Source organism: Pseudorasbora parva, chromosome 7 (assembly GCF_024679245.1).
Source record: "Pseudorasbora parva isolate DD20220531a chromosome 7, ASM2467924v1, whole genome shotgun sequence".
Lineage (NCBI taxonomy): Eukaryota > Metazoa > Chordata > Actinopteri > Cypriniformes > Gobionidae > Pseudorasbora > Pseudorasbora parva.
In genome coordinates this window covers 43379295-43399945 of record NC_090178.1, presented here as the reverse complement: position 1 = coordinate 43399945, position 20651 = coordinate 43379295, and the positions used below count along the sequence as shown (strand labels likewise).

At 38.2% G+C, this 20651-nt stretch overlaps 1 protein-coding gene across 1 annotated transcript in view; it reads right to left on the bottom strand.

The window, feature by feature from the left end:
* Positions 1–1826: 1826 nt before the first annotated feature.
* The window catches only part of cers2b (ceramide synthase 2b), a 54804-nt gene continuing 35979 nt past the window's right edge, over positions 1827–20651 (bottom strand). Inside the window, exons 3-11 of the mRNA XM_067449266.1 lie at positions 19964–20081; positions 19764–19882; positions 18646–18703; positions 18499–18549; positions 17654–17746; positions 10593–10721; positions 9750–9856; positions 8689–8842; positions 1827–4692 (exon numbers count right to left, since the gene is read on the bottom strand). Of these exons, the coding sequence (XP_067305367.1) occupies positions 4546–4692; positions 8689–8842; positions 9750–9856; positions 10593–10721; positions 17654–17746; positions 18499–18549; positions 18646–18703; positions 19764–19882; positions 19964–20081 (976 nt within the window). The 3' untranslated portion in view covers positions 1827–4545. The remainder of the gene's footprint in view (positions 4693–8688; positions 8843–9749; positions 9857–10592; positions 10722–17653; positions 17747–18498; positions 18550–18645; positions 18704–19763; positions 19883–19963; positions 20082–20651) is intronic.

Here is a 20651-nt window from a genome sequence, read left to right as displayed (position 1 = left end):
GGGCAAACATTCCTCCAAATATCGTCAATTTGCATCATAGGAGGAATTTTTCCAGAAATAAAATGCATAAATCTCTTGTCTCAGGGGGATATGAGGGGGGAAAGCACAATCATTTGAATATACTCCAGGGTTTCTACTGATACAAAGCGATATACTAATCGCTGAAGTAACCCTTTAAATATCTAGGTACCGCCAGACCGCCTTCCATATTCATCTTGCGCAGAAAGTATAACTGGCAAATGACGTCGGACGGTAAAATCATAAAATCATAATCAATTATTTTTAATGCACTTTAGTATGAAGGAGACATCAATCAGACAAACGCATCAGGTGTGACTCGCATTCTTGTATTTTATTGTTAACATTCTCCACAATAATATTATCATATTACAAAAACACAGGAAAATACAAAATAAAGATAACACTGTAATCTGAATTTGAAACGATGTACAGAGGACAATGGGAGGAATGATGAAATCAGAGAAGGACTGATGAAATGTGAATGAGACACTCAGAATAAAGCAGGTTAGTCAGAGGTGTTGACGGAGCGGCGTCCATGATTGATCTGTACAAATGTAGAGAGTACTGGCCGCTTTGAGTCAGAAGAACCTCTCAAAAACTCCACCACAGAGAACTGAGAAGAGTTCATCTTAAGAAAGAAAAAAGTTTCAAGGGGAGAAAACAGCTCCACCTCACACACTTTTACTCATTCTTTCTATCTTTGGTTTGCGGCTTGTGAATATTCAGAATCTGTGCGACAACGAACATGCTACAACTTTATCCAATATGTGTTTGGAATAATAATAAATATTGGTTAATATCATAAAGTGGGGAGTCGCTTCATGGTAGTGGTTTGCTATATTATGGCAGTGTACGCATGGTTTTCCTTTGGTTTACACTTACTGTGTGTAAATTTGGCACAGTAGCCATATTTAAAGGTGCACTCAGTCATTTTTTGTTTATAATGCGCTGGCTGATATGGCAGTCGTCTTGGGTTTATAGCAATGCAATGAGGAAAACATACTGAGTGCAGTTTTAAATGACATAAAACAAAGATGGAAGTATTTATAGAAGTAAAAACTGTTCTCGCTGTATAGTACTGGTCACATTTACTGTTGTACGGTTGTGGTGAAATCCAGTAATTTCAATAGGAATCCATGCGATCGGGGGTTTCGCATGAGGGTGAGAGATTTTGACGCATATTGAACATGGCTTTGCCTCGTTGACAAACAGAAATCGGCTTGATTTAAAAGTGACTTCTGTATGAGCTGTTCATAAATCACCACGCTACTGACAAAAGGCAATGGAGCTATTTTGTGAAAGCACCTTCAAGCTAAAACGTATCCACATGGTATGCACTTCAGTTGTGACTGAAAACAATGTAGAAGCATAGTCATACTCTGGAAAGTATGAAAGCTTGTTACCAACACAGAATATACAAGTGTTTGTTAATATCTAATGATGGAGTGCAGCAGCATGACTCCGGAAGTAAAAACTCCATTTATTTTCTCCATGAAATAGATTTTGAACAATAACTTATAAACTTATGAAGGCAGGCCTATTGTGAGCAACAATGTTGTTAATCGATGGTATTTGATTTAGTTGAAGCTGTCAGTTTGCATTATTTCAACTTAGTAAAAAAAAAAAAAAAAACTACATTACCCATGATGCTGTACAGAAAATGCCACCAATTAAAGCAAAACAGCCCAACAAAGCTGTTTAGCTCATTGCAAATGATGCAATCGAATCTCCATACGCTCCACAAATACCTAAATATCGGTATCTATGAATACACATTTTGCAATTAACTTAAATTTTTAATATATATATATATATATAATCAACATTTGTAAATGAGTACATGTAAATTGGTACATGATTTGTTAAAGGTGCACTATGTAGTATTTTTGCAGTAAAATATCCAAAAACCACTAGGCCAGTGTTATATATTTTGTTCAGTTGAGAACTTACAATATCCCAAATGTTTCCAACTATTTGTAAATCGTGAGAAAATTGCTATTTAACCAATGACCGGGACGTTTCAGCATAGCGTTTGAGGGAGTCGCCTGTCAATTGCGTCATATCTGCGCTACCCTCGGTTTCGGCTTTTATTTGGCAGGAGCGCTTTACTCTTAGCAGTGTGAACAAGTGAACGCACGGAGTAACGTCATAACATCATTTTCAACACACTTAAATGTATCTAATATGATGAACAGAGCTGCTTTACCTCATAATCATAACCGGAAGAGCGGATCTGTGCAGGCGCCCGGCGACTGTGTCCCGTCCTGTCATAATAAAAGTCCCGGTATTCGCGAGGCGGGTATTTGTTTAACAATCGCTCCAGCAGCCGTGCTCAGGTCCATAACACTCGGTCCTGCTCTGCTTTAGACTACAGTAACGTTAATAACCGCATGCATGAATGTGATTTCTGCCCGAGTCCTATTTTCCACCGGCTGTGATGTGAAGACCATATCTCCCAAGATGCTGCGTTCAAACTTTGCGTCATCAAATTACGCATTTGTCTTGAATAGGCGCCCTCTAGTGGACGGAAAGTTGCATAGTGCACCTTTAATGTATATTTCTTTTCATTTTTTTATTTGATTATGCTGTTTGCAATGCTTCATGGGATTGTAGTTCTTTCTGTCACTAAAGCTGTGAAGTACACAGTCTTGAAACTTTGCATTTTTGTCCAATTTGCACATACTTTTTGCTTAAAATCAATGTTTGTAATGTTGTTAATAGGGGTGACCCCGAAAAGTCGAAGATTCGATGCATCGATATGCGGAGCCTGATTCGACCACCGATCTCCAGGTCGAATCTTCGCGGGTGTTATGAAACGAGGATCATACCATTTTGGCAATATGGGAGTGCTCAATATTTTAAAGACGTGTCGCAGCACTGAGCTGAGCATCGGTGTGCGACCCCTTTAAGGGCGCTGAGCTTCACACTCACGCCTTTAAAATTAGAACACGTTCATTGAGTGTACACACACCGGCGGCAGCATTCAGCGCCTGTCCGCGGCCACTCAGGAAGTTGTTTAAAATCCTGCCGCACCACAGATCGCTTTCGTGCAGCTCATCTGTCAGTCAATTCAAAATTGAGCTCGCGTGTGCGCGTCAGGTGGCGGTGTGAGTGAGATCCTGAGGCGCGGGGCTGAGCTTCGCGTCCTTCACCCGCTTTAGGCACAGTCGGCTGAATAACGTGCATGTAAACGCACTCAAAGTGTTCTTTTCCTCTCTAGGCAGGTATTTTTTTTAGGTTTATTTATCAAAATGTTCTTTTATATATTTGTGTGATGTTCTGTATTTCGATCGTGGCTTTAACATGTTATGAGAAAACGGTTTATGAATGTTTATCCACCACATTACCTTTTAGGCTATTTAAACCTAAATAAGAAAGCCATTGTCAGTTCGTCTGTTAATTGGCAGGCAGTTTTGGTCGCTTTATTAAAAGTGTTTGCTGTGTGCAGTGTGTAAAGGAAAATAAAAATAGTTTTACCCTTCTGCTGACAAGTGTCGTGCCCCTCCCAACCCATTCACACACACAGATGATTCGACTATCAGTCGACCATAGAGAGATTCGACAATTCTGATTCGATTGTCTAAATCCTTAGTCGAGGACAGCCCTAGTTGTTACTAACCTCATAGCTGATTGGCTTGGTTACAAAAGCGCATATAGCGCTTTAACAAAGACATTTTTCTATGGGAATCCTATGGGAAAGAATGGAAACAATTTTCCGGAACCAGCGCTGATATTCAGAGAAAACATTCGAACTTGCAACTGAAGGTTTATATATCATGATTCTGGGAGAGAAAAAAGACATTGTGAGATATAAACTCGCAATTCCAACTTTATTTCTTGCAATTCTGAGTTTATAAAAAGTCAGAATTTGCAAGATACAAACTTGCAATTGTGAGGAAAAAGAGACTGCAGTTTAAGTTTTTAAAAAAGAAGAAAAGAAAAAAAAACAAGGCATTTAAAAGAGCAAAGGAAGGCACTGTTTAAAGGGACAGGTCACCTAAAATAAGTGTTCTGTCATCATGTTGTCCACAACCCATATGGCTTTTATATTTAGGACATCAAAATAAAAGTTCAGCATAATGTCTGAGCTGCTCTCTTCCATACAATAAAATTAGCTTTAGAATTCACCATAAAAGAAGTCTGCATCCCGAAATGAGCGCTTCATTTCAACTCATAGAACAGCTTCGACGCTACTGTGGCCACCATTGACTTTCATTCTATAGGCGAGAACAGTTTGGACGTTCTGCTATAAATAACATCAAGAAAGTCATAGAGGTTTGGAACAACATTAGTAAATGATATTAATTTTTAGGTGATCTGCTCCTAAGGCAGCATTGCTCCCCGTTTGGCACTTGTGAGCGATGTGCCTGTGTTCATGTGATGACTTTTACTGCCTGTGTGTGCGTGTGTTTGTCTGTACTCTGTAGTGTACAAAGCGATGATCTGTTCCTCTGTTCTTCACTCCTCTCTGATCTGCTTCAGGAGAGTCTGTGTGTTTTATGAGCCTTTCTCCTTCCTGTCCCCTCACTCTGTTTTCGAGTGGTTGTTGTTATACGTAGCGTGGCCATTCTGAGCTGGTCCGTTTTTCTTTATCTCTCCATTTTTCATCTCCTCTTCCTCCTCGGACTCATCTGTCTCGTCTCTATCGGACCTCTCGTCTTCTACCGATGACTGTTGAGTAAGAACAGGAGAGAATCACTTCTTCAGATATATACACAAAGATAGAAAGGCAACCAATTTAAAAGGATTGTTCCCCCCCAAATAGAAACTTCTGTCATCGTTCACTCCCCTTCATCTTGTAGCAAACTTGTCTGACCTTATTTAAAGGTGCAGGGTGTAATATTTATAAGGATCTATTAAAAGATTATATATATATATTAGGGGTGACCCCTTATAGCCAAAGATTCGATGCATCGATATGCGGGACCCGATTCGACCACCGATCTCACAGTCGAATCTTCGCGGGTGTTATGAAACAAGGATCATACCATTTTGGCAATATGAGGGTGCTCAATATTATTGGGGTACGTCTCAATCAGCTCCCTAGTTCAGTAGTCAGGGCACTGATCAGGGAGTCAGCCCATTGACTTATGTCCTGATCAGTGCCCTGACTAATGAACTAGGGAGCTGATTGAGAGGCAGGCAGTTTGATCCCTTAAAGGGCGCTGAGCTTCGCACCGGACGAGTCGCGCCTTTAAAATTCTAACACACACCGGCGGCGGCATTCGGCGCCTGTCCGCGGCGATTAAATTCATATTAGCCTATATTTCCCTTAAATCGTGAATGTACTGATTTCACCCTGTGCTACAAGATACACTCATCGTGCAGTTCTTCTGTCAGAGGTCGATTCAAAATTGAGCTTGCGTGTATTATGTGCCCGTCTGGCGTGAGAGACGGCGCTGAGCAGGTCACCAGGGGTGTCCAAACTCGGTGCTGGAGGGCCGCTGTCCTGCAGAGTTTAGCTCCAGCTTGCCTCAACACACCTGCTGGAAGTTTCTAATACGCCTATTAAGACCTTGATTAGATGGTTCAGCTGTGTTTCACTGGGGTTGGAGCTAAACTCTGCAGGACAGTGGCCCTCCAGGAGCAAGATTGGACACCTCAGCCATAAATGGTCTCCGTAGCTTCTCTATGTGCTTCGAAAGGGAGTGGTGAGCGGGTGTCAGTGCATAACCACAAATGCAGCTAAAATGTACACACTGCACCTTTAATTTAATATTATTTCAAGTTAAGCCCTTTTTAAAAGTGTTCTTAGAATACATTTACATTTGATCATTTAGCAGACGCTTTTATCCAAAGCGACTTACAAAAAAGGGGAGAGCAATAGAAGCAACGAAACAGACAAGGCCAACAACCTGTAAGAGCTGTAAGAAATCTCAATTAATTAGCACGGTACACAATTTTATAATTTTTTATTTTTTTATTTTTTTATAGACATCTACAACAAAAACTCACGTACGCAAAATACAGAACACTGGATTTTGATAGCTAGAATAGTTTTTATGAAGCGCTGAGAATATTTTTTGTGCGCAAAAACAAAAAAACGGAATAACTACTTATGATGGCCGATTTCAAAACACGCGATCCGAATCATGAATCGATAAACTGATTCATAACACTTTAAAGTTTTATGAACCAGTGTTTTGATATCAGCCATCACTATATAATTTTAGGTTTTTTGCACACAAAAACTATTCTCCTTGTTTCATAAAATGATTGTAGAGCCACTGTAGTGAGATGGGCTTTGTGGCGATATCTTTAGTGCCTTTTATGGGTCTTGAGAGAGGAAATGACATTGGTGTCAATGAAGGCCTTTCTAAACCATCGGATTTCAACAAAAATATCTTAATTTGTGTTCCGAAGATGAACGGTTTGACGGGTGTCGTACGACATGAGGGTGAGGAATTAATCACAGAATTTTCATTTTTGGGTGAACTAACAGTTACTATTATTAAGTGCTTGATTATAATTTTAACTGTAGTGTGTTATTAGATATTAAAGGAAGTGTATGTAAGATTTTGGTCAAAACTGGTACTGCAATCACTATCCCCTCTCCCCCTGACTCGAGGTTGCCAGATTGGCTGCAGGATCAGCAGAACGTTTGTAGTTGCAGCTGTGGTAACTAGAGCAGATCTGGCAACCCAGATGCAGAAACACTGCTGACTTCGTGATTGGTCGACAGGTGGAGGGCGGAGCTTCAGGCCAAAACACAACATGTCAACATCAACATCAGTTAAGGGCTGCAACAACAACTTTTAAATGACAATATCCTGGCCGGACTACTGTTGTCAGTGATAGAAGTATTTGAAATGAACATGAGTTCTTAATGTCTAGTGACATATCAGGGCCATCTTATGATTAATTGAAATACATTTCTTACATACAGTTCCTTTAAATATGCATAGAAGTATAGTATGTTATAAGCAAACCAAAATCCTACCATAGAGATTGAGGTTTTTAGCCGAGCTGCTGAGACGTGCTCCAAGCATGCAAATGATAACACTTTGATATGAAATACAACGTGCTTCAGACTTTGCGTTCCAAAATACACTTAATTGGAAACCTAGACAAACCGCACATGCAGTGACTGAGTTTGTGTGAAGCAGCATTTACTGTGAACTGAGCCATTTTGAGACACTAAGAAAGTATCTATGGATTTATGTTATTCCCCCTGCCCCAAGTGTAATGAGTGTGCTGCAGGTCTTTTTTTTATTGGTTGTTTTCTCCCCTCTACACTCCCACTTTTCCACAGCTTTACATGCCCATTTCTAGAGACTTTATTTTTTAATTTGAGGTTTGAACGACCAGGCTAAAACGGGGGTTTCATGACACCTAAAGGGTTTGTTCACCCAAAAATGAAATTGATGTCATTAATGACTCTGCTTGAATCTTTATTTGAGGTTTGAAAACAAACGTGGAAGAGAAGACAATGCTGAATAAAGTCGTAGTTTTTGTTATTTTTGGACCAAAATGTATTTTCGATGCTTCAAGAGATTCTAATGAACTAACTGATGTCTCATATGGACTACTGTGATGATGTTTTTATTCCCTTTCTGGACATGGACAGTATAGTGTGCATAGACTTGCATACGCTGTCGGACTAAATATAAAATATCTTAAACTGTGTGTGAGGATGAACGGATGTCTTACGGGTGTGGAACAACATTAGGGTGAGTCGTTAATGACATCAATTTCATTTTTGGGTGAACTAACCCTTTAAAATCATTTTGGAGTACTTTTATATTTAGGGACTAGGTTTGCTGGAGCTCACAGTCGGGGGTAATTTTTTCTATTGTCTTTAGATGCTTTGGTCAAGCGGTCACCTCTGAGCAACACCTTTAAAGACTGTCCACTGAATGCCTATAAAATGCAATGCATGTCTGCCTTAGTTTTTAGGATTTGATGACTGCAACAGCACATTCTCTATAAAGAATCCTGCTGAAGGGTCCACCTTTATATGAAGTGTCTTTACTATGTATTAATATTTAAATTATTATTGTGAACACACATTGTGTTTTTACTTTGTACTTATATTTAAATAATACTTACAGCTGTAATAAATAATTAAATACATTTACCATTACACCATTGCCCATTCCCTACATCTTAATCCTCCCTTTAACATACCCAAAAAACCAACCCTGTCCCTAACATTACCCGCATCCCACTTCAAAAGCAGCACGGGGGGCGGGGCGGGGGTGGGGGGTGTTCATGTTTCTAAAACAAGGCTATATCAGAAATGTACAATAAGTATAATAACATCTTTTTACAGTTCAGCATTTCCTGCTTATTAATTTTAGGATTAGTAACTATTTTCTAATTCAAATTTTTTATTTATTATTTTGTTCTTATTATTTTCATTTTAATGTATTTTTATGATTGTTTTGTACAGCACTTTGTTTTAGTGTTAGCTCAAGCTGAATGTGCTTTATAAATAAAATTTACTTACTATAAGTAAATAAGTGGATAGTAAAGAACATAAGTAATAAGTACATTAAAAACACCTAATATAAAGCAGGACCAAACTGCTGGTCTCCCATGTGTACAACCTTTCAGTATTCTCAAAATAAAATGGAAATAATGATATAAAATAATAATAACATAAAAAAGTGAATATGTATATAATATAATACGTGTAAAAGTGAATATGAATTTGCACAGACGTACGTTATTGCTCAAGAAGCGGAAGGCCAAGCGTATGATCAGCACGGCCCAGAAGATGTGCAGACACAGCAGGACCATCAGCAGCCCGTTAAAGAAGTAATATCCGAAGAAAGGAGGGTACAGGGTCACGGGATACACCCACGTACAATACATGATCCTGTGAGAAAGACAGAATAGACAGAGCAGGGCTTGACATTACGTTTGGTCAAGTGGCTGTGGCTAGTGGTTTTCCAAAGTCACTTTCACTGCATTTTCACTGGCCACAATTTTTGCTGTTGGGAAATTACATTTTATTAGGGGCGTGACGATACACTTAGCTCACGAGAGGATACACAAGAATGAGATGAGGTAATATTTTTTTAACGTTTATGAAATCTTCAAATATGTCTGGAAATGTTTTATTTTATTTCACTAATTATTTAAAAATGATCAGCCTTTGATGATCAAACATTTTTTAACTGATCTAGGGCTGTCACTAAAGATTATTTTGGTATTTGAGTAATCAGTGGATTATTTAGCAAAATAATCGAGCAATCAGATACTACTATTTTTTTGTGCGGTAATAAAATAGACCATGAACCTTAGCCTTTAAAATGCTTATATAAGTATAACAATGAGGCAATAATAATTGGATCAAGTATCAAAAGCAAGTAATACTTTGGTTTTATTGAATAACACTGTTAAAATATATAATGTAATATATTTAACATAAACATAATCAACTTATGTACATTACTTATTATACCAAATGCCCACAGAAGCTGAATTTGTTATAATAATTAGCAGCTGGCTTTACTAAAGTATAATCTAGCTTATAGCTACAGAAATATATCACAACTGTATCAGAATCGAAACTGGTGATGGCAATGTGTGTGGACAGAAACAGAGAGAGAGAGAGAGAGAGAGAGAGAGAGAGAGAGAGAGAGAGAGAGAGAGAGAGAGAGAGAGAGAGAGAGGAGAGAGAGAGAGAGAGAGCGAGAGAGAGAGAGAGAGAGAGAGAGAGAGAGAGAGAGAGAGAGAGAGAGAGAGAGAGAGAGAGAGAGAGAGAGAGAAATGAGATGTACCGGAAAGGGAAGATGATGAGGCGTGTGACGATGAAGATCGCAGCAAACAGGATGAAGATGTAGTCGCATGCGTTCTTCCATCTTGCGTAGTTAAACATCTTTGCTGACTGAGAGAGAGAGAGAGATGATATGAGGGAGAGAAACTGATGGGATAGAAGAGAGACAGAAATGTTTTTGTACTGATATACGTTCTTGCATCAAAATTCACATCATCTGCACTGTACAGAATGTAAGATTACAGCACTGGATGGCCTGTTATTCCTGGTGGATTTTGAATTGTGCATTTGTGCAGTTGTGCTGGATTTTAAGGCAATTGTTGCTCACATTCTCTAAAGTTATGATAGAAGTTTGTAACAATTCAGAAGCTGCTGCTGCTTTTAAATATATAAACATTTTACTAGTTTAGTAGATAATTTATATTTTTCTTATTACTTTAACAGAATATACTGTAGAATGTACACTCGTGTTTAAATGTTTGGGGCCTATAAGATTTGTGTAATATTTCTAAAAGTCTCTTCTGCTCACCAAGGATGCATATATTCGATCAAAAATACAGTAAAAACAGTAATATTGAGAATTATTATTATGATTTAAAATAGCTATTTCCTAATTAAATACTGTATATTGTAAAGTGTAATTTATTCCTGTGATGCAAAGCCGAATTTCCAGCATCATTACGCCAGTCTTCAGTGTCACATGATCCTTCAGAAATCATACTAATACACTGATTTGCGAAATTAATCTTTAGATCTTTAACTACTAATATACACTACATCTAAACTAGTCCACACTCTTGATAACATCACACAGACATCCCATTGTGCCTCTGGTTGTTCTTCTCACCTCTAGTAGATAGTCAGCTGAATCGTGCATGAACATGATGAGTGTTCCCGCTCTGATGTAGTTAACACACCAGGAGAAGCTGATCAGCATGATGGTTGCCACATGATGGATGACCTGCTCTTTGAAGTCCTGGAAGAGAGTGTAAGATAACGCTAATATCATTATACCATTATGAGATGTTTATACAACGCCTCCCATTCTGTTGTGATTCATAACTATGAAGAAAACAATGCAATAAAAAGGAATTCAAACATGATTCCTCACAAAAAAAAGAAGAACTACTGCGGTGTCGGGTACGATTTATTTGGTTTTATGCCCAAAACAGCCAGATTGTCTTGTCTTTTCATTAATGTAGGTCATATTTACATATCATTTGAACAGTATTTTATGTTTTATACACAGCCCAAAAAAATAGCCTGCATTTGACCGAAATTACAGAATCGTCAGAAAGCGGACTAGCATTGTGGATGTTTATACATCATATAATCTTGGTTTAATAAGATTTTCCCAATAAATAAGCAGAATAAACATGTCCTCCATGATTCCTGTTCATTCCAACAACAAAAGCACTTGAACGCAACAAGCTCGTAATCAAGACTTCTGAAGTGGGAATTATGACATTTCCCATAGCAAGTGAAGGCAGTATTAAGAGAGGGAGTAATTTTAAAAAAATGTATTTTATGTGTCTTTGAGCAAGATGAGCAAAGGGGGAGACTTGAAAGTATTTGATAATGTTTAATGTTCAATTATGTTGAAATTATTAAACAATTTTAAATCACACTGGGTATTATTGTGGAGAAGAGTGGAGCATTTGTAGGGATGCACCGAATCCAGATTTTTGAGATTCGGCCAAATACCGAATCCAATGGTTAATATTCTGCCGAATCCGAAACCGAATACCGAATCTAACTCCCATCCTCAGTCCATTATCAAAGTAAACACATTTGTCATAAACAACGTCCACAGCAGTGTATTTTTTATTTAATTTTAATTTAAAAAAGGGCAACATTATGCCAGGATGACTGTGCTGTATTGCTGTCTGTAGATTCCTTCATGCACAACTCTTATTCTCTCGGATGGGAAGTTCGGTTCTTTTCCGCGAAATGGTTCTTTCGGACAGTTCGTTTCAATGAACCGGTTAAAAAACCGGATCACCAGTTCTTTTACGTCCTTACGTAATGACGTCATTTCTATCATCCCGGCGGATGAACATACTGCGGTTCTCACAGCAAAACATGTCTCAGTTCAGTGAACTGTTGGAGTTACAACATATATACTTCAAGATATTAGTTTATTTCTAGTCTAGGGACTGTCACTCATGTCAGAAAGTGAGTAACTATAGTAACTTGTGAGATCAGCGCTGATTTGAGACGCGAATCATTTAGAACGATTCAGTCCGATTTGGTGACCTGGTTCGACCGGATCACTAAAAAGATCCGGTTAAAAAGAACGATTCGTTCGCGAACCGGACATCCAGCGGCTACTGTTTAGGGTTCTTGCCACCACGAGACACATCGGCATTGCAAATTGAACATTTTGCTCGACTTGAATTGCCTTCTTGTGACTGAAAGTACTGCTAAACAACACATTTTCTGTTCACAAGTTCCATTTTCACTCTCTCACAGTCTACTGCATTCGAACGGTCCACCTAGTAAACACGTTGCCATAATCAACCGCGGCATCATCGACCAGTATCGCGTAGTGCAAGCGGGTTCGGTTCGGTGGAAAAAAATTCTAAGGTTCGGCACAAACCGAACCCAGTCAAAAAGCCCAATATTCGGCCGAATCCGAACCCGAATCCTGGATTCGGTGCATCCCTACTTATTTGTTTAGGCTGTGGGCTGAGACACAGAACATGTTATTATCGCTTTGTCCAGAGCATTTCATACTTAGCATTTAACATGCTAATTTGTGCTATAGCTAATCATTTGGAAGCTAGTTAGTACAGTCTTATAATTTTGTCTTGTGATGCCAAAAATATAAGAAATTTAATTAATCTCAGTAGGGAACCATATTTAACTAATTTATAGACTACTTAACTGGGATACTTAAAATACCTTCATTTCATGATTTTGAAATTATGTGAACAAATTATGTTTGTTTAACTTAATTGAGTTATGTGGAACTGATGAACAAGATTAAATCCAAATGCTTTTTTTTCAGTGCTGACTCACTCATATAACACAGCTAATACATTTAATGTGTTTAAACACAGTCATTCCATTTGTTTATAATTGTTTTCCTCTCCCATGAGGTCCAGTTGTAATGTTAGCCAAGATATCTTTTAAAATGTAGATTTATAGTGACCAGGGACGTGCACAGGATTTTTGAGGGGCAGTTGCTCTGACCTAAAAAAGGGAACACCCCCACCCCCAACCGAACCCCCCACCCCCCATGATCTGTCCAATTACATATTATTGTTATTGCCATTATCATTATTATTTCAATGCCCCCTAGTGGTATTTATGTTCTGCTCAGGAAAAATATTATAGGTGGGGCTATTTTTTTGCAGGGGGGTCTGGGGGTTTCTCCCCCAAGAATTTTTTTTATTTCGTAGATGTGATTTCCTGCATTTTGGTGCGTTTGAGGCCATTTCCCTTGCCTATACCAATAAAGAACTCAAACCAGTCAATATCAATAGTCTAATAAAAAAAGACAATATTAATTTAACTGCCATCAACAGTTTATGATCGTCCATTTGTTATACCTTTCCGACAACGTTAAGTCTCACCCGAACAATCTCCTTCTAGTGCCGCTCATGCAGGCTCAGCCAAGGCGGTTAGAAGGATTTTGGGGGCCCCAAGCAAAATGGACATGGCTAACTTTCTACAGATAAACGGGTAATGATTAAAAAATGTTTGTAAAACTTTAAGAAACCATTTTTAAAACATCTATAAACATTACATAGATAGACAGACCAAATATTCCTAACACTTTGTTAAGGGTTACTGTCACGGTTGGTAAATCCGCTGATCAGGCTAACTAGTGACCACGCCCCTAAGAACAAACAACGTAACGAGACACACCCACACAACATACACCTGCACCACATACACACACACACACAAGACTAGAATGAGACAGCGGATTTACCAACCGTGACAGTTACTAGTTGGTTTGTAAAATGTCTATAAACATTATCTGGATGGTTATTATGAAGTTGCAACAGATGACTATAATACCTGTTAAATAGTTAATAAACAGTAACAGTAAAACATGTGGGTTGTCCTGATACTGTACTTCAAAATGCAACAGTGTAAAAATTGCCACACCGAATAAAGTAACTGTTCAAGATCCATTGGTAACTTATAAAAATAATATCATATTTGCATAAACTGTTACTACCATATATCCCGACACTAGCACATTAAGATAAGCTATGAAAAAAATCATGTTCCTCTGCCTCTTTCTGGTTAAATAATGTTTATAATAATAGTTAATGCTATATTAACTATTCCAGGTTATTTATGCATAGCATAAAAATAGTTAGTATAGCATGCTATTCCACTTTCATCAAAACCTATTACAAAGCTATAGCAATTTTATGTCATTAAATACGATAAACAGTTATTCTGGAACAGATCTGCGTCTTCCTTATCCCGTTAAAAAAACATATTACAGTAAGTAACCACATTCCGTCCGTTCGAAAACAAAGTTGCACTAACTGTTCGTTACAAGCAGCATTTGCCAGGCAGGTAACGTTAGCTAACATAAACATATTTTTGCTAGCCTACCTGCTGCAAAATTACACAATTTTTGTACAAATAAAGCTATTTTATATAATGTAATTTATCACTTACCACTATCTTGTTTTGTATCTTTTTTCTTTTCTGGCTTCCTAAAGCATAATTCCGCTTCATGATCGCCGAGGAGGTTTTGTATTTTGCCGGCAGCAGAGATTGCGTGGTTGGGTGGCTGTTGTCAGCGACGACTGAGAGGGCCCCCTTGAGGGGGATTCCGATAACAGTGTCATTGCACTTTACTGCATTGACTATCAAAGGGGCGCTCAAGCAGTTTGTCGTTGCATTTTATTCTTAACCTGTCGCTGTCTTGAGGCCCCAGGCCAGCTCGGTGCCCCAAGCAATTGCTTGACTTTCACTTTCGGACGGGTACCCGAATATGGAAGTGAACGAGGCTTTGCGATTTTTTTTTTGTATCTTGGCCTACGTGAAATTCTGCATCCATTGTACGAATTTTTTTATTTATTTTTTTCCACCTCGGAAGGGCAACGTGAGTCGAGAAGGGCATATGGGCAGTTGCCCGGGCAACCTGAGCAACCCCCCTGTGCACGTCCCTGATAGTGACCCTTTTCCCCCCTCCTTGTGTGAATTTTACCATACATTATTTGAAATAACTCAAAGTTGCACCATAAACTATTGACTCTGTTTTCCATCACTTTAGACGTTTTTGCTTTTTTTGTGCCTAATAAAGATTAAGGAATATAGTCCGACGCCATGGTATAATGAGCAACACTCAAGCCCTCCACAGAGCAGCCCGGAGCGCAAGCTGGAAGAAAACAAAAATAGAGGTATTTTGCATTTCGTGGAAGGAAAGTGTTATTGCATTCAGAAAGGCCTCAAAAACTGCTAGATCTGCTTACTTTTCCACTCTCTTAGAAGAGAACCAATTAACGATTAAATTAACGAGAAATAAAGCTTCAACTTCTGAAGTTTCCAAACAGCACAGAAGTAATGAGTTCATGAATTTCTTTACTTGCAGGATTGATACTATTAGAGAGAAAATGATTACCGTCTACAGCACTATCGCATCAGACATCATGCTATTGACCCCTAAGGAACAATTACATTCATTCTTTGCTATCACTTAAAGGGTTAGTTCACCCAAAAAGGAAATTGATGTCATTATACCCTAATGTCGTTCCACACCCGTAAGACCTCCGTTCACCTTCAGAACACAGTTTAAGATATTTTATATTTTAGTCCCAAAGCATATGCAGTCTATGCCCACTATACTGTCCATGTCCAGAAAGGGAATAAAAACATCATCAAAGTAGTCCATATGAGACATCAGTTGGTTAAGTAGAATCTCTTGAAGCATCGGAAATACATTTTGGTCCAAAAATAACAAAAACTATGATTTTATTTAGCATCAGTCTTCTCCTCCGCGTTTGTTTTCAAACCTCAAATAAAGATTCAAACAGCCATAAATCAGTGAATCGATCAATGATTCGGATCGCAAATGTCGACAATGATCGACAATGGCGATAGTGTGCATAGACTGCATACGCTCTGAGACTAAAATATAAAATATCTTAAACTGTGTCTGAAGATGAACGGATGTCTTACGGGTGTGGAACGACATTAGGGTGAGTCATTAATGACATCAATTTCATTTTTGGATGAACTAACCCTTTAAGCCTTGTCTGTGAAACCATAGAGGTCATAGCCATAAATGGTTTAGCACATAAGTACTTGAGCGAGCTCTTAATGCATTATAGTACTTCATGTCTATTGCAATCTCAAAATTCTGGCCAGAATATCAAAATCAACTGCAGCCGGTTGATCTTTTTCCTATTTAGCACCGAAACACTGGAATTGCCTTCCTAGCCTTGTTCAGGAAGCAGACTGACAGTTTAATTCTGAAGTCACATCTCTTTAACCTGGCATTCACATAACACATCACAAATTACAACGGAACCAGGAACACATTCTGTAACACCCAATGTACTTGTTATATTTTAAGAAAAATGGGATCTATGCCAATATTAGTCTGTCGGTTTCATCCTTATCCTGAGGTTCCCAAAGTCAACTGGATCCGGTCTATATCCAGATCAGATGATGGACCTGCACATTGACACAATCAAAACATAGCCCTAAATGTCAGCAGAGACAAATCTCTAGAGTCTAGACAATCCTCTGTAAAGGTCTCGTCGACATGACAGTCGACGGCACAAATCCTCAGCAGAGACCACAAAAACCAGACAGAGTCGCACAGCTAAGGACAGCTTAGGCTCCGTACCGGTGTAATGAATCAATCTTTAAGCAAAAGGAACTAGATAAATATTTGAATGCAGCCTAAATCATAATGACACCTGTGTTCATTCGTTGGCCAGAAGAGAACTGCTCCCCCTGACTGAGCCTGGTTTATCCCAAGGTTTTTTTTTCTATTCTGTCACCTGATGGAGCTTGGGTTCAATGACACTGTCGCCTCTGGCTTGCTTAGTTCGGGACACTAAATATTCAGCAATATTATTGATCTGACTGTACTGATGTATGTGAACTGAACTGAGCGGGACAATGACACCATTTTTTGCAAAAGTGCTTTATAGATTGAAATTAACTAAATTAATAATTGATGATCTTTACAATGGAACTGAATCAACATTGATCTGACTTCAGCTGAACACAAACAATTGTCCTGTTTAGTACTATTAAGCTGCCTTAAAACAATCTGTATTGTATAAAGCGCTGTGTAAATAAAGGTGACTTGACAGTATAAATGAAGGCGGTGGTCTATAAATCCACATCACAGTTTTTAACTGCCATATGGAAGTATGATAATAATAAAATAATGCCTCATATTTTCATTCAACATGGTTGTATTTTTAATCTGTAAATATTAAGATGGAAAAATTTTAACACAATATAATTTTTTAAAAAATCAACAATATTCACAATCCAAAGTTCATTTAAAAATATTTAGCTTGTTTTTAAAATACCACTATCATATTCAAAAGGCAATTTTCGGTTAATTTTACTTAGCGTTATAAATTTACTTCCACAAATTCAGATTAATTAAATGTTAATGTGTATAAATGTTTTCATTATTCTGATTTCAGAGTGTTGCAGAAGAATAAAAAACATTTTGCAGCAAATTTTGTTTAATTAAAAGTAGCACATAAAAACAGATTCTAAACGTCATCAACCCCGCCGCAAAAACAAAACAGCCAGGAGTGATTCCCACAAATGCTGCTTTGAATAATGTGCTGCTCAAAAAATAAACTTCACATCAACTAGGTGTTTGAATAAAACGATTCATTGACATGCAAAGATGAGGTTTGCAGTGTGATATGACCACGGTATGACTGATGGCAGACTTACTTTGCGTTTGACATCAGACGCCACACTGAAAAGAAGCGAGGTGTAGAAACCCAGCTCCAGCATGTAGTACCAGTACTGAGACGGCAGGAGCGTCTGAATGAGAGAGGAACGGTACACTGGCTCAGAACTTTCAGCAATCTGTCATTTGATGACAAGCTTTACAAATAATGTGAAAATTATCCTTATCTAATTGCTTATGAATATACTTTTTTTTGTTATTACTTTGCTGCACATTCAGATGCAAGTCATATAACTTGAGTAGAAGTGGGTGGTTACACTTACATGACACTTAAATGCATTTTTAAAATTGCAATAATGCAATAATCTTTCCAAATTAAAAGATTTATTTTAAAGTACATTTTAAACATGTTTTAATAATATTTTGTCATGCTTTAAAGATGTACACTTATTTGGATGTGTTGACTAACATACAAAAGCACATGTAAAGTACTTTATAATTTTAACTGCTGTGTGCTATTCAATGTAATTCAATTTAAGTGTACTAAATTACATTCAGTTCACATATATTATTTCCACAATAAGTACTTTTCCTTAAAACTGCTAAAGTGAACTTGTTTTTCACAAGGGTTTTTCTCTTTATTTTGAACTCTATTGGTGCAAAAAAAGATCAAAAAGCCCCTATTCAAAGTTAGTTGACTATGTAAATGATTGGTTCTTATTCACTAAATTATTCACCAAATTTGCAGTATGTGCTCCAAGTTTGTTTCCAATTGTTGTACATTGTATTCTATTTGCTAGAAAATGACAAGGTGCCCTTTAGAAAATGAGCAGCTCTAAATAATGTCTGTCTTTAGTGTGTCATCTTTTTAAAGGAGAAAACTCACCAGAGTGGGGAACCCTTTCCACATCTCCTGTAGATCATACAACCAGGGTTTCTAGAGAGACAGAGAGAAAGGATTGTGTAATGTGATAAATCAGCAAAGGAAATAAAATCAGAGGGTTAAAACAGGCTGAAACGGCAAATGACTTACATCTATTAGTGCAACAAGTCCGCCAATAAAAGCGAGAAGATAAAAGGCAAATCTCCAGCTACAAAAGAACAAAAGGGTCAAGGTTTAGTTAGTTAGTGCGGTTCAGTTATTCGCTGCTGGTAAATGCTGTGACTACACCATTGTGGGGTCTTTTTTCCATTTATGGTCAAAAGAACTTTAAAAGAAAAGCTGTGTATACATTTTCTTCAAGTAACATATAAGCACAATATTTCATTATATATGAAGCACTGAAATCATTATTTCTTCAGTTTTGGAGGGCCGAAATCGTTCACTGAAATTATGACATTTACAGCTTTTTTTGTTTGTTTTTTGTTTCAGCAGTTCAAAATAGGTTCTTATTTTTAGGAAACAGTAACTCTTTTTTTCCCGTGAACTTTGATCTTTAAAACTTTGCAGACTTTGCATTTTACATTTTACACAAACAGATATATTACACACTGCATGGAAGGCAATATTCGAAAACCATAATAGGGTCACTTTAAAAGTGTTGTGATTAATTACTTGAATATTAAATAAATGGGTTTTGGCTTCAATTAAATGAAAACGTTAATTTCATGTTTCTGTAAAAAATAAAAAAAATAAAAACATTTTAGTGCATCACAAGATTTTTTTCTCCACTACTTGATCTGTAACATTATCTAAGGTGTTCCCACACTATTGAGATGAATGTGAATGCTGCGCATAGATAACCTCCTTGGTTACTATGCTCATCCTGAATGCACTGTTTCTTGCTATAGAGTTCAATGCATTAGTCTTTTAAACCTGAACTGGGTGTGTCAGAAAAATGTACAGTGCTTTGGGCCTCCGGGAGCAGGACTGAAAACCACTGCATGCAAAATAGCCTTTAAAAGTTTTACTAAACATATGAATAATTGAAAAAGTGCCAAACACCAGTGGGAACTCTACAGAAGAGTGTTGCCTTTTATTCAGAACTGACTTAAGCTTTTACATGGGCATTTCACTAACAGAAACCCCTTTTAATAAACCTTCCTTTAATTTTGCACATTAGCAGCTATAGCTCATCTCATTGGAAATGGTCCATGGTAAGAAGACTATAGAAAGTGTATGTGAAGAACAGGGTGTTGGCATGTTTTTACCTGGCCTCACAAAACTTCTTGAGAAGGTTGGGTCTGTCCTGATTCCTGCGCCGCCTGAACCAGCGCTGGACCTGTCGCTCTGTCCATCCCGTGTGCTTGCACAGTTTCTCTACTGAACTCTGGGTAGTAAAAACAAAAATTAGCATTAGTGTGGGGCAATTTTGTGATTCATTTCTAAGTGCAGTTAGCAGTGTACGCACCTGTGGGGGGGTTTTAGTTGTTTTGCAATAGTAGGACTCCAGTGTTTGGTTGTGTGTAACTCGCCTTCTGACCGTTTCCTTAACACCAAGGAGAGAGGCAAGTGGTGTAGCAACATATCTGAACATACAGGAAGATTTAAAAAAAAAAGAAATTAACAAATTTTATTCTGGAAGGATGCATTAAATTGATAATATCTGATTTGAACTTTCTATTCATCAAAACAACAGTCCAACAAAGGAGGGAGGATGGGGGCTCTGGAGGAAGATGTGGAGCTGGAGAGAGGTGTGACCAGAAGGACCCACCACGGAGGAGATGATGGAGGGAGGAGCCAGGAGGGAAATTATAGAATAGCCGGGATGAAGGCCCACTGCAGAAGCAAAGTTGGTAGGAGCCAGGGTGGAGCCTGAAATCTGACCACTAGCAGTGGAGCCAGGAGCGGAGACCCAGGTGGACCTAAGGAGGCACAGAGACTGGGTGACACAATAGGTCCTGGAGTTCAAGGGGGAGCCGGTGGGACTATGAACCAAGGCGAAACCTGACAAAACTGAAGGGGTGGAAGAACGAGGTGCAGCCGAAGGCCCAGAACTTCACAGCAAAGGCAAAGCGACAACTGACCAAGGCGGAGCTGGAGTGACAAGGGAGTGCCTTAAGGCTAAGGTGGAGCAGACTCGTCGATGGGCCAAGTTG